The sequence below is a fragment of the Lepisosteus platostomus genome, chromosome 3 (genome assembly GCF_059453375.1).
Source record: "Lepisosteus platostomus isolate fLepPlt1 chromosome 3, fLepPlt1.hap1, whole genome shotgun sequence".
Classification (NCBI taxonomy): domain Eukaryota; kingdom Metazoa; phylum Chordata; class Actinopteri; order Semionotiformes; family Lepisosteidae; genus Lepisosteus; species Lepisosteus platostomus.
The window spans coordinates 9,617,883-9,632,407 of NC_142613.1; the positions used below are offsets into that span (position 1 = coordinate 9,617,883).

General features: G+C 47.8%; 1 protein-coding gene across 44 annotated transcripts in view; it reads right to left on the reverse strand.

Moving 5' to 3' along the window:
* camk2b2 (calcium/calmodulin-dependent protein kinase (CaM kinase) II beta 2) overlaps nt 1-14,525 on the reverse strand; it is a 77,044-nt gene that overhangs the window by 37,188 nt on the left and 25,331 nt on the right. For 27 of the 44 annotated variants that reach the window (XM_088624355.1, XM_088624361.1, XM_088624353.1 and 24 more), the window contains exons 7-13: nt 9,983-10,085; nt 9,397-9,480; nt 8,833-8,927; nt 8,131-8,253; nt 7,622-7,705; nt 6,405-6,447; nt 3,875-3,949 (exon numbers count right to left, since the gene is read on the reverse strand). In XM_088624355.1, coding sequence (XP_088480481.1) covers nt 3,875-3,949; nt 6,405-6,447; nt 7,622-7,705; nt 8,131-8,253; nt 8,833-8,927; nt 9,397-9,480; nt 9,983-10,085 — 607 coding nt within the window. The remainder of the gene's footprint in view (nt 1-3,874; nt 3,950-6,404; nt 6,448-7,621; nt 7,706-8,130; nt 8,254-8,832; nt 8,928-9,396; nt 9,481-9,982; nt 10,086-14,525) is intronic. The other 17 variants (XM_088624363.1, XM_088624383.1, XM_088624379.1 and 14 more) reach the window with 1 other exon arrangement.

A 14,525-nucleotide genomic window follows, 5' to 3' on the forward strand; every position in this document is an offset into this window, starting at 1 on the left:
AACAGCCAGTGGACAAAGTAATTAAAGACAAAAACTACAGTGAGTTAGACCTTTCTTCGTAGATGCACACTTAGGGTTTTTAAAACTTTTTACTCCAGTAAAATTCTTTTCCCATTTAGTTGTTTCAAATTTTCTTTAAGCTTTTCGAGGAGAAAAAAAAAAATTGATAGCGTTTTCCATATCGATCAGCAGAATAAACAGAAAAACAATGCAGAGCCTTTATTTCTGACACGGGCTGGTGTTTGAACCATCCCAGACATCACACATTGTGCGTATGTGTGCATGGTTCCTACTGAGGACACGTTGCTGCTGTTGACCAGTTAAGATTAAATTGCGCATCCCAGCAAATCAAGTTGGACCTTGTTGCATCCAGCTCCCTAGTTGTCTAATGGAGCTCAGGAAGAAAGGTCATGTGGAGAAGTCGTCTCTGGTGTCCACCTTGGTCACTGTGCACAGTAGTGAGAGGGTCTAGACCCGGGCTGTCCGATCCTGGTCCTGAGGGCCAGTTTATCTGCGGATTTTCATTCCAACTCAGCTCTTAACAAGCTACACCAGCCGGTTACTGGCTTAACTGGACCAATTAAATACCAGCTCCTGGCTCTTCAGGTGCTACTGCTTTATAGAGACCTTACAGACCTGCAGATACATGGCACTCTGGGACCGGGACTGGACAGCCCTGGTCTAGTCACACACCTGTTTGCTCTTCTAGTTTAAGGCCCTTTATGTGCTCTGATGTGCTCTTGTTAAATGACTTGAAATGCACAGCTTTTTTTCAAGTGACTTGAAATGCACAACCATGTGCCCAGCTCTACATTGACGGAGTATAAAAATCCTCACTGCCTAACTACCAGAAATTCAGGTTTCAGACATCCCAAAAATTACAAAGTGTTGTTGTCCACATTTCTGGGTTTGTAATTTACACACTGAAAATCAAGTGCAGATGCATTCTTTAAATCAGAGGGGCCTAACTCCGGTCCTCAAGGGCTGCTGCTCAGCAGGGTTTATAGGTCTCTTTAAATCTTCACTAGAATAATGGAATTAGGCAAATAATAAACTCAATCAGGTAATTAAGAGCCTGGGTGAAAAGAAACCTTCTGGTCCTCCAGGACTGGAGTTATGCCCCTATTTATTTTTTTTTCCATTAAAGGTCTCAGGCATTCATGAACATATGTAATTTTGTTCTCCAGACTGAGCTATTATGAGTTCACATTTCAGTTTTGTTGTGGTAATCCACTGAACGCTTCACAGCAAGATTATGAGCATCAGAATGAATTCTACAGCATGCCAAATGTTGTTTTACGAAGAAACCTATCAGACAGTGCCAGCAGTTCCACTGTTTCAGTTATATATATATATTACTTATGGATGACTCACACTCAAGGGCTGGTGATTGGGGTTATCATCTGCAGAAATTTACAAACAAAGCAAAGAGGTGGAATATTTTAAAACTACATGGAATGACAGCATGTGGATCTCCCTCCATTAAGGCATGCTTCACCGGGACCGCCCAATGTGTGCTACAGTGTGATTATAGCTCCATGGGGCCGGGGTGTGGCAGAACAGGGGCCAGACCCAAGCCAGTGGGTGGCACTGTTCCTCTGTAGCACAGGTCTGAGCCGAGACCTCCTTACCTTGCAACAAATTTAGAGGAGAGTCAAGATGGCAGAGGACAGAGGAAATGAAAAAGAGAGGTTATAAAGAGAGAAAGAGATGATACTAATCGACCATTATACTCTACAGTTTCTACAGAAAGAAAAGGGGAGGGTAGGGGGTTCATATCCACAGCAAAGTTAAAATAAACACCATCCGATTATCCATCTGATCAGCTTCCCAAGAACAATAATCTCGCCTTTTCCATAACCATTCAGCTTTGTCAGTGCTGCAGCTACAGTGGGAAATGGAAAGGTGAATAAATCACAAGAGAGGGGTCTGCCCGTGCACAGGGGACTATTTCACAGATTTCCAGAAGTGTCACAAACCGACTGGGCAGGGCAGAAGAGGGGGTGGGGCTGTTCCAAAGCCCAAACTGCCTAGTGATGCCAAAAGAAAACACCCCCTGGAAGATGGAGGTTTTTAAAAATAAACCCACTTGAGCCAACTGCCAACAACCAGTAAAACTGAGCAACCATTTCCCAGAACAACGCAGAGGGCATCTTTTCGAGACCTACCCTGGAACTCCATGCTACTCATACAGAGATAGAGGCGTCCACTTAATCATCTGATTTGGGTATTTTTTAGCCTTGTTGACTTGGAACCTTTTGTCATTAACAGTGATAAAAGCGCTGCCAACTTTGTGAGAGGAGGAAAAGACGACAAGAGGATGGCCTTCAGCCAAGAGTCCCAGCAGTCTGTCTCCAGGTGTCCCAGGGCGCAGGTGAGCAACGTTTCTCAAGGGCCTTGCCCACCTGTCAGCCGATCAGCCAGTCTGAAAGTCAGGGTTTGGGGGCAGTCGTCTGTCGTGTTCGGGGTTTGTGTTCACGATACATGGGTTCAGGTGACATGGCAATGTTCCAGACGCTCTCATTAAAAAAAACAACCCAGGGCCTCCATGTTTAGATTTCTTCAGTAAGCAGCTCCTTACTTTCATTGCTACCTGCTGTCTTGCTCACTGCCTGGGGCACCTGCTGAATATAACCCCCTATTTCTCCGTGCACTCCCCACAACTCTGGAGACCTCAGGGGAACCTGCTGCTTGAACCTGCTGCCATGTTCTACTCCATTCCAGCGAAGGGTTTTGTTAACTGCTCCTATGTTACCAAACAGAGTCCGGGACACTGCAGTGGAATGGACCGAACTCTCGCCCGTGAGATGCAGCAGGCTAACTGCCTATACCTCTGCAGCTTCCCACAGATCAATCACGATTGCCCAGACAGTTCACTACTGTGAATTTTTTTCTCTGCAGTGTCCGTCTGAGATGGAGACTGGCATTTGCACTGTAAAATCATCAGGACTCTCAACACCATAAAATGTGAAAAAAGACTGAATCTCCCAACTATAGCTTAAGCTTCAGAGATGCATATTCTCCCTAAGCACACCTTTGCTCTTCATACGCACTCTATGCTAGTATACAGACTCTAGACTTACACACAGAACCCCCTATCCTTACATGCAGATTTGATACAGTGCTTGTACACAGACGTCTCACATGCATTCCCACCCCCATGACCCCAGCTCATGCACCAGGCCAGTCTTCACGTCACATGCAGCATTCAGCAGGCCAGCGGGCAGGCAATACTATCCTTCAAGAAAGAGGGGGCGGTCCCACAGGCAGACTGAGAGAGACGGGAGCAGACGGAAGGAGTTGGGAAAGGTGAGGGAAAAGGGGAATGTTAGCAAGACGAAAGCCAAGAAAAAGGAATGAACGTAACACAAACCAAAATGGACAGAAGAGAAGTGACGGAGGGAGGCGGGGGGGGGGTGGGAGAGGGAGTGAGAGAGCGGAGAGGGGCAAGACAGAAAAAGACAGATCGAAAGGCAGGCATGCAGGGTCCAGTGATGGCAATTCAGGAGATGGAGAGGACATGGGAATCGCTCACTTGGGGACAGAGGAGCTCCAGCCCCTCAGGACAGAGCTGGAGAGTCACGGCACTCTTATCACCTTGTACTTTGCAACCAGTCGAGCTTCAGCCCATCAGCCAGATGGAGAATACAGCCTGGAGTGGCCCAGCCAGCTCTGCAATGGGGATCTGCTCTGTGCCCTGAACATGACGGGTGACTGCAGGGGAGAGCTGCATCTCTGTTGCATGCCCAGGCTCCATGCAGGAGGAGGAGGAGGAGTGGGGGGGGGGGAGGGAGGCCAAGGCGGCCAGCAGAGAAAGCAAAGGAGAGGAGGAGAGGGTGAGGGGGTGAGAGGGCGCCCCCTGGTGCGTGGCTACCTTGTTCCACCAGCCCAGCGGCAGTGCCGGCGGCAGCGGCAGTGACTGTAGCCGGAGCCGTAGTCTGCCGGCCCACTGTTAGAGTCACACAACACCACAACAACAACGACGACGACAACAACAACCGAGAGAGAGAAAGAGAGAGCAGAGGGGAAGGAGAGAAATACCATCGTTAGTCAGCAAAAGGAAAAGTCAGAGAGACGCCAAACTCTCCTTCCCGCCAGAAATGCTATCCGATTCATCGTTTAAACACAGGAAGAAAGAAACTAGGACCGTTTCTAGGGAAACCCCTGACCCGGAGCCTCTGCAGTCACCCTGATTTCAGAATCCACAAGCTGCAGAACGTCGTAGGAACATTGCACCACGAATATGTTATTGTAACTGTCTGCACATGCGGATTTCTCTGGGCATGTTGTTCTGTATTTGTTGTCTATACCCACCCAGTTTGGAATGTGCTAACTGTGTCTTTGTGTCTCGGCTGCCAGCGACGACTCCTGTACTGCACAGGGAGGAAGAGGAAGAGCTCTGGTCTGGCTTGCCCCTGCCCAATCTTTTTGCCCCCCACCGACATCGCCTCCCCTGACAGCGCCCGCCCAGCTGTGTGCCACCACCTGGGCGATGCCAGCTCGGCCCAGCCCCATCTGGCCTCCAAACGAGCACCTTTTACTGGAGGAACCACACGGCACAGCCCCTGTCTGTCCAGATTTATTCCCGGTAACAGGCCGTGCCACAAAAAGTATAAAAAGCTCGGAAAAGTGGCTGTAACCGCAGTTCAATGGCAGTATTACCTCCAAAGTACATCGGCGCTGCCTGCAAGAGAAACAAGCTTTCACACAACCTGGGGAAAGTCCTGCTTAGGTCTGGCATTCCTACCAGACAGCTGATCTGGAAAAGAGCCGTGTACTTTTATATATCGAAAGCTCCACCCATTCTCACGGGGCGGACAGGTGCCCCCAAATCCCTGTGCTCTCACTAGCCCTCAAAACGCTTTGGTGTCACGTGAGATGACATCTTTGCATTTACAGCCCTAAAAAGCCTTAAATGACTCCTCCAAAAACCCTGAAGATGAGATAATTACAATAATAATAATGACGGTGGTGATAATGATTAGGTGTAAGGCAGCACACATTCCTTGCTCACCGGAGGACTGGGAGAGCTCTGGGAAGGGGGGATTTGTTAACACCCTGCTGTGCAAGAGAGAGCATGACCGCCCACGACAAAGACCCGAGCAGCCCTGACCCTCTCCAGGCTGCTGTCGGAGTGCATCAGAACAGGCAGGTATCACCGCGCAGTGCCCAGGAGTGCCCAGGAGTGTGAAAGAGTGTGCAAGAGTACACAGGAGTGGGCAGGAGTGGGCAGGAGCGTCAGCCACATCTCTAACTCCAGGCACCTTGCCGCCTGCCTGCACACAGGGCGTCACGACGCGGACAGCCCCCTGCCTGTGCCACACACATTTGAGAAATGCAAAGCAAACTGGACATCCGCTCTCTGACAATCTGACAGTGACCTTCTACAGTAGTCCGGTTCAATTGTCCTCTGCTGTGGACATTAGCCCAGTCTGCAGCATTGCTGTCTGGTCCAGCGGGTCCCTCACCCAACCACCCTGCTTCACCTTCGCCGTCCCCTCGAGAAGGAAAGGGCAGCATCAGTGGGTCTGACAAGCCACGCTCTGGAGGCTACCCACAAATATTGGCGTTTCTAGGTTTTGACGGCTCCCTTCCTTAGACCCCTTGCTCTCGGCTCTCTGCAGCTTTCAGCAGGGACTGTCACAACACCGGCAGGGTGCTGTGTGCTTTTCAAACCCAGCACTTGCTGCGTGGGAGACTGTACTGTCACCAGCATTTCAAGGACGAGCCTATATCCTGTGCCTCGGGCGGTTACATCAACTCCCTACTCTACTCCTGACTTTCTGACGGCGTTGAAGGGTTTCTAACAGGTCAGGGCAGAAGGCTTACTTGTTAGGGCTAAGGGAAGTCCAAGCCTCTATCTTCAAAAGTGTTTTTACTGAAACGGATACTAAGGTTGAAATATAAAAGGGCAGGTATCACACATGACAAGTGATCTTGCCTTGGAATGCTGTAAAAAATGTTACTTAGGAAAACCAGGCCACCCGCGCAGTTCTCTGTTGTTTCATCGGCTCAGACTCTTCGCCACCCTGTCTCCCTCTCTCCAGCAGGAAGGGCGCTGTGAAACGAGTTGGGGTGCAGCGGCAGTGAAGCTCCTCTTGAGCACAACCTTCAGAAACGGAGCTCTCTGCCAGCGGGAAGTTAATTTTCCTGCCCCCAACGCAATTTGATTAAAATAGAGACTCCCCGCTAGAGGATTTTTTTATTCCTTTTTCTAGGACAGTCACCAGAAATGACAATAGACGCAGGAGGCAAGCATCCCAGCTACAATAAGCGGATGTGAGAGGTGACAGTAAAGAAAGGAGGCGTGATGTGACCCGCTGCTCAACAGTCCCCACGACAGTGATGTGTGAAAGGCAGCTCAGCCGAGTCATGAACTTTTTCTACACATATTCCTCACTCACCAGAGAAGTTCCTCGTAGCCAGCATGGTGGTGAGGATTGCCCCCTGCAGAGGAGAGAGAACTGGTTGATGACAGAAAACAGAGTTCAGAGAAGAGGCTAGTGCTCACACTGGGATGATATAATTACCCCAGTTAGTGGAGTACCGCAGGGACCTGTATTTGGACCACTGCTCTTCCTACTGTATCAATGATCTAGACTCTGGTAAACCAGTCAAGATTTGCAAACACCTGCAATACGATTTTTGAGGCAAGTGCGATGTATCAAATGCAGGTAACAGAAATATAAACCATAAATATAACATGGGAAATACTGAATTAGTAGGGGCTACTCATGAACATGATGGAGGTGCTTGCAGTATGTTATGATATCATTAACATTTTCTAGGAAATGTCGGGGAGCAATTCAGAAGACAAGATTGTGTCCTTAACAAGTGACACCACAATTAAAATAGCAGAAAACTTTGGTTTCTACATTACAAAAGATTATACTGCAGCTCTGGAATTAATTCAGGTTCATTCTGGGGCTGAAGGGAGAGCCCTGCACTGACAGGCTGAACAAACTGAGCCTTTTTTGAACAGAGATTTCAAAGGTCCCCGAGACAAGTGTTCAAAATCCTCAAAGGTCAACCCAACAGACTTCTGAAACACCAACCAGAGGACACGAGTGAAAACCATGTGTACATGCATTTTAAACCGAGAACAGGAAGATCTTTTAACAAAGGTCTGTGGGAGTGTGGGACAAGCTGACCAGCCATGCCTTTGAAGTCAATACCTGGGCATCTTTCAAGAGAGAGCTGGAGGATGTCCTTTATATCAATTAGCTCATTAGCAGCCAAATGAGCTAAAGAGGATGAATGCCCTCCTCTCGTCCGTAATTATTCCTCTGCTCTTGTTAGGTCTGACAATGGTGAATTGCTTTCACTTCACTCTCAATATAGTTAGTGTTTCTTAGTCCCCAAATCCATCTCCCACAGCACCTACACTTTCCCCCTTTCCTTATTTTATTAAGTCTGAACCCTGCAGACAGGCATAGGTACAGGTGACCAGACATCAGTTAAGATCACCTAAAAGGTAGCGGATAAGGAGCACTTTCTGCTCATCGGGTTTCCAGAAGCACAGAAGTATCTCATCAAGCTGCGCAAGAACACGAGGAGAAGCTCAATACCCAGTCAATAGAGAAGCAAATGGAGGAAGGGATCGATGACACTGCAGACAGACCTTGAGTTTCCTCCTGGCGTTGAATTTCTTCAGACACTCTACTGTCTCCTGTCTGTGCATCATGGAGGCCACTGTGGAGCGTTGCTGTGAGAGCAGGAGATCAGAGAGGGGTGTCACACAGGCATGTTTTATTAATGGTGGCAGTGGTAGAAGCACTCATAACTATCTATGCCTAATGTAGTGCCATGTTGAGAGCAGAACGGAGCTGCTGATACACAACACACTCGCACCAGCTCTGACAGCACAAACATAGCAGTGCAGTTCTTGAAAAAAAATGACAATTCACATAGCTTTAATACAGTACAAACAACTGTAATGGTATTACAATTTTACTGCAAAAACCTGGACTCTTGAAGGAAGAGATACTGATGACCTATTCTACTGTCTTTAATGTATGACTAGAGTTTCAGATAAGAGAAGCTGAGACTCAGATGCGATGGGTGTCAATAGAATGGTCTCCCCAGGACCCCAGGGGTCAGTGTTGAGAGGGTGCAGGTGGCGATACTCACGCAGACCCATGGGTGCTTCAGGGCCTCCTGTGCAGTGATCCGCTTGGCGGGGTTGATGGTCAGCATCTGGTTGATGAGGTTCTTGGCTTCTGGAGTGACCGTGTCCCACTCGGGGGAGGGGAACTGTGGGAAGGAGAAGGTGGGGTTGGGGGGAGGAGCTGAGTTTGGGGGGACAACCGCACAGATCTCGCGCCACAACCCACACAAGAGGACCAGGTGACCCCCAAAACACAGGAGAGGTCCCCAGAGGTCCCACATGTACACGCAAAAAGGCTCAGGCGCAGATTTAACAGAAACCTTGACCTGCTTGCCATTAGCAAACTAATTTGGAATTAAAACCTGGCCACAAGTCAAAGTTTTAATCTGAGTCAGTCTCCAGCCACAGGTTGAGTAAAACACCTTTTTGTTTTGCTGTCAAGTCTGTCAAAAGCATACGGTCACCGCAGCACACCTGTAGCTGCTGAGAGGTGAGCGAAACATTCACAGGCTAAAACTGTGATGATCACAAATAGCAAAAAAGGATAGACAAATCTACAAAAAAAAACAGTTCGGGTAATTATGTTCATCAGGCTGCATCCCACGATTTAATCTAAGCGAAAGTTAGAACCCCTTGACTTTAGGGGGTGTTCAAACTGGTATCTGTGACTGGAAGGCCGTAACAGTCTCTCCCTGTCCTCACGAACTGAGACAAGGCACACTCACATCATAGGCTCCTGCTTTGATCTGCTGGTACAGCTTGTGCTGGTCTTCATCCCAGAAGGGAGGATATCCCACAAGCAGGATGTACAGAATCACACCTGTGGCACAAACAGACAGAGTGAGAGGGAGAGACAGAGACACACATACCGCCTACAGCAAGAGGCAGGAAAGGACTGGCAAGCCACTATCGCTACTGTGATGCAATCAATGGTGCTGAAGAGATCCTCTGAAACAATACTAATCCACGCCAATTAATAACAGCGTATGATTAAAGAAAAAAAAGATAAGATGGAATCCTGAAAGTATTAGCAACCAGATAATTCCAAAATGATCATGCTGCCAGATAATATCTTGATGAGCTTTTATCCTTCATCACGTCATAACACAGACCCAGACTGCTTCCAGTCAGAAGCAACCGAGAAACAGACGCATCGGCTTCGGAAAGTGTTAAATGAATTGTACACTCATGGCGTGCCACGTAAGCTGGCTTTTCAGACTCGATATCGCTGAAAGAGCTCTCTTCTCGAGAGGGCGCGTCTGAGTGGCAACATGAATCACAGCTCTCACCGCACGCCCAGATATCCACGGGCTTCCCGTACGCCTCCTTCCGCAGGACCTCTGGAGAAAGGTATCCTGGCGTCCCAGCAAACCCTGCCGGGACAAAGAGGGCCCGGCTCAGAAAGTACGGTTCTGTGCCGCGGACAGGCTCAGTCACGGCAACCGCAACAGTTGTTATTAGAGCGGTCATTCAGTTTCCAAAGTTGGGGGGGGCACACTTATCCGGCATTGCGAAACTAAAGTTTTACCTTGCAGCTGATATCGATATGACTCGCTGTCAAGGCTGTTGACAGTGCTGTCAGCTGGCACTCCAGTAGTGATAAAATGCAAAGATAAATGTCAGGTACACTGTCAAGAATCAAGTCCTACAGAGGATTACACAACTCTGCAACTGGAATCGCACTGGCTGCTCCTCAGCTGAAAACCTTTCACGGTGTCACAGGCCATAAGTCAACTGTTGAAGCCTGGAGCTGCTCCACATTTGAGAGTCTAATCCATCTGCCATGAAGTTGAATAATTAATCGTCTGTCTTGATGATGTGAAACCCCCTTGTGTTGTGCTCTGGAGTGATGGTGTGACCCAGGTGCGTACGTACCAAACCAGGCCTGCTGATCGCCCTGCACCTCAATGGCCAGCCCAAAGTCAGCCAGCTTCACAGCAGCATTCTTGCACTTACTGGCCAGGAGCAGGTTCTCTGGCTGGGGGAGAGAGAGGGGTGTGGAGGGTATGGGGGGAGGTCAGATTACAGCTGTACAGGTGCGATCCACGCATACACCACTGAAAGAAACATGTATCCTCTCGCACCCACTAAGTACTTAGTACTAATTACAACAGTAATTATTCAAACAAACCTTACTCACAGACCTTACAATCACATACACACTAACACAGAGCACAAACACTCTCCACACGCAGCACAGAATACATTAACATAAACCACACATACTTTCAAACAGCAAATGCAGCCTCACACACCAACACAATAGCAGATCATACTGTCACAGATCACACATATTCAACAAATATTGTGACACACATTAACACAGACCACTCAAGCTCTCACACACATGCTCCAAATACAGCCAAACACAATAACATAGACCACGCACACTCATATATAAAATCACATATACTAGCACAGACCACGCAGACTCACATAAACAATCACATATACTAGCACAGACCACGCACACTCACATATACAATCACATACACTAGCACAGACCACGCACACTCACATATACAATCACATATACTAGCACAGACCACGCACACTCATATATACAATCACATACACTAGCACAGACCAAGCACACTCATATATACACAATCACATACACTAGCACAGACCACACACACTCAACAAATCCAGCAGCACACACCAACACCGACAGCACATACTGTACTCTCTTTCTCACACAGAAAATCAAGCGGCACACTGACACCATGCACACACAAACCCACACCACTCCGTCTCACAATTATAAACTGACAAGCACACAACCGAACACACTGCCAAGCACGCATTTATAAGCTAACATGAACTGACAAAAGCACAGCAGGACAGACACCAACGCACAGGAACACACTTGCACATAACATACAGTACAGAAGCACCCACACAAACCCTGACTGACAGGCAGACAACATGCCCACACAGCTGAATGGAAAGCACATGACTCTGCTTTCAGAATGGGGAAGAGAGCTCTACCACTGCACCTGCAATGAGGGAAAGTCAACTGCCTGGCGAATCTTTCAACTTGGAAACTGCCCCGCAGCTGTCTTCGTGAAAAACAGTCTTGCAGGGGATGATTTTTTTTTTCTTATTTTTGGGCTAGAAACTGGGAGAGGAGCTCTGGTCCCTTTCTGACTGTCCCAGATTAGGGTTGCTCATTAATCTCTGTCAGCACACGGTTTTAATTGTGCCATCCCAGCTGACAGACTAGCACACTGCAGATTTTGCTGTCGGTGCTTTTTTTAAAAATAAAAATCACACTTCTTAACGCACTGCATTTTATTTTTATCTTGTCCTCTGCCGAGGCAGGTGAAAGAGGCACACGTGCACACACACACACACCTGCAGAGTGAACAGGTACTGTGCCTACAGTACACCACACTGGCTGAATTGATCATCGTCGTGACTACCTCTGCATTGCAGCTGCTCCTGCTAATTTCCCTCTTAGAGAAAAGCACCGAGGAGTCTCAACTCCTTCTCTGCTAGAATGCTGAAGCAAACTGGGGTTTCTCTCTGCTGCAGTCTTTGGCGCATCTGTATTCCAGCGTACCAACTAGGAGGCTAGAGGGTTACCGTTTCTGCACTTCTTGCCTGGAAAAATGTCCCCTGCTTGCCTTAATTGTTGTACTGCTTTTTTTAAATTGGCTTCAGTTTTTTTTTTAAGAAGATTTCTACTCTCTCACCCCCCCCCCCCCTCTTTTGTTATTTTCTTCTCTTGCTGATCAATGTTGTAAGGCAAACATTGTCCCTGTACTCCCCCCCACGCCACCTCTGTCTTCTGTGGGATTGGGGAACTAAAGCTCTTTTTCCTGACAGAAGGCCCACTTGTTGGCATTTTCTTTTCCCCTTCTTTCCTAGCATGAAAAAGGAGGACAAAATGAGTCTGGATCTCAGCTTTCTGATGGGGTGTCCCTTCCCCGTTGCATAGGTGCTCCGAGATGCCGAATGGGACAGCCCACTATTTGACGTCTTAAAGCCCTGAGTATCAATCACGGCGCGCTGATTGCACAGACGCCCAAGAGGTGCTGCAAGCAGCCAGGCACCTCATAGAATAACAAATGATATGGTCTTAGATCTGTATCCAGATTCCCGCAGAGCTGGTTTGTCACTATACAGGTTTGCCAGAGTTTGCACGCCCTTACATAGGCCCAGTCACATATGACCCAGCTCGCACATGCTTGTCAAATCGCACACATTTCTCCCTCCATCCGGCGCTAAGCAAGCAGGTTAGGTTTATCACTCTGCAGTGTCCCCACAGCTTCACGAGAGGACACGTAGAAAAAGAATCCGAGTTCCGTCTCGGCTGGAGAACTGGTGCCTTCACTGAACACGTGGAGGCTTCTTGTGAATGTTGATATAAGGAAACAACTAAAAAAATCTGAATACAAAAAGGGGTGGAAAATATATTTTGGTTTTAACTTTTGCTTAATTTTATATTGTTTTATATTATGTCTAATTACCTGGAGCCCAAACGACATTCAAAACAAACTCAAATCATTGCTCCTCCTGCCAGTTGTAATTTACAAAGTACTTCATGGGAAGTTTCCAGAGGTCACCCATGCCTCTGGCAAAAACAAAAATGCCAAGAACTACCTGAATTTGTAATTGTGTGACTGGTGGACATAATTGATAACATAATAACATAACGTGAGTTCAAGTACAGAAACAATATCCCACAAAACCAATTGATTTCCGATCAACAATTCCAATTCCGAACACCTCCGTGTGGTGAAATGCAAACAAGTCCTCAGACTGGTGGGAAGGTTTCCAGTTCTCGGCCAAAGGGACTGTTTAATTCCACTTGATAATTGTGCACAGAATCCCGCTGTCTTCAGCTCCAAACCATCTCAAACCGCAGACATTTTTGAAGGCCCATGAACCCATTTCAGAGGTCAACTATACTATGACTATGACCCACACATTACTGCCATGTGCTGTAAAGAAACACTGGGGGCTCTTTCGCCACTCTGTGACTGTGACTGACTGCTGCCTGTTCTTCAGTAGCACAGTGCACAGAATGAGTTGCTGGAAAAGAAATCAAGCCATGCTGGGCTGCTTTCAATACTCTTTCACTGCTATCTTATCCACTTCAATTTTTCCTATAATTTTACATTTCTGTTAGTTTTTTTTTCTATTTTGTTTAGACAATTTCTACCAGTACTTATTGATTAGAAATCAAACAGCAGTCGGGCTAGTTCCGAGTGCAGGCTGAGCCCCTACAGGACACACATGATCGGTCTGAAGCAATCGACTGTCTGTGACAGTCACTGGCTCTGCACCCCCAGGGCTGAGGGAGCTTCAGTTAGCCAGGGAATGGGCTGGCGGCCTGCAGCACCTGGGCACCTGTAAGCTTGCAGCGTTGTCAGTGAGAGTCCCCCCCGGCAACGCAAACTCAGCTGTGGGCGCACTGGGACACCCCGTGTGAAGCACAGGGCGCGAGGACAGCACACAGGAAATCCTCCTTCCCCCGGCAAAAGCGAGCAAGCCGACCGACAGCTGCTGATTTCAAGGCTGTGGGGACTGCTGGGAAGAAAATGTATTGGCTCTGCAATACCGTCAAGTCGGCGACAAAGAACCGGAGATCAGTAAGCGATGTGCTTTACCTCTCGGAGCTCTGATCTCTATCCATGACCCAAACCAAGGGCTGGTGTTGACGCAATGGCAATCGAGGGCCTGGGCTCACCTTAGGCGACCTCATCCTTGCATCTACACACATTGCTAAAGGAAAATCTGCCCCGACTGCCTTGAGGCGCCGTCCCCTGTGACCGTTAGATTGATGAGGGTTTCACAGGAGGTATCCGGGCAAAACTAGTCATTCTGTTCTATCATGTGGTGTTCTATATCACAGATGAGGGATCAAAAAACGCTGGAGGAAAGATGGTTAGTGGCAATGCCACCCTTGTGGAGCAAAGCAGAGAGAGCACAGACGGGAAGATCAAGTGAGCACTCTGGACTGAGGACAAGCAGCTGCATTCCCTGCCAGCACAGGTTTCGATCCATAACCACTTTCCCTCATTGCTCACAAACAGCACTGATGTGCTCTGGGCTTCTTTTGGACAAAACTGTTCTACAGATGATTCTTCTGTGATAGTGGCAGCAAATCTTCACAGCACTGGAGAGGGGATGACAATAAGCGCTATGTTTTCTAAACATGCAAACCTCCAAATTTCATCATCTACATATTTGCAAAACAACTCCTATACCTCCTTGGATGAAATTGGATATTGCATCTTTGAAAAGGTTAAAGAAAAAGATTTCACGCCGACTATTCAAAGAAACATAATACACAAAGGGTTAAACTTCAGCATTATAAAAAGTCTTCCTTTTCATGCAGAATAGGCACACTTCATGCACACGCTCAATGCAAGACAGCACAGCTAGCAAGCCATACACAGCAGACTGC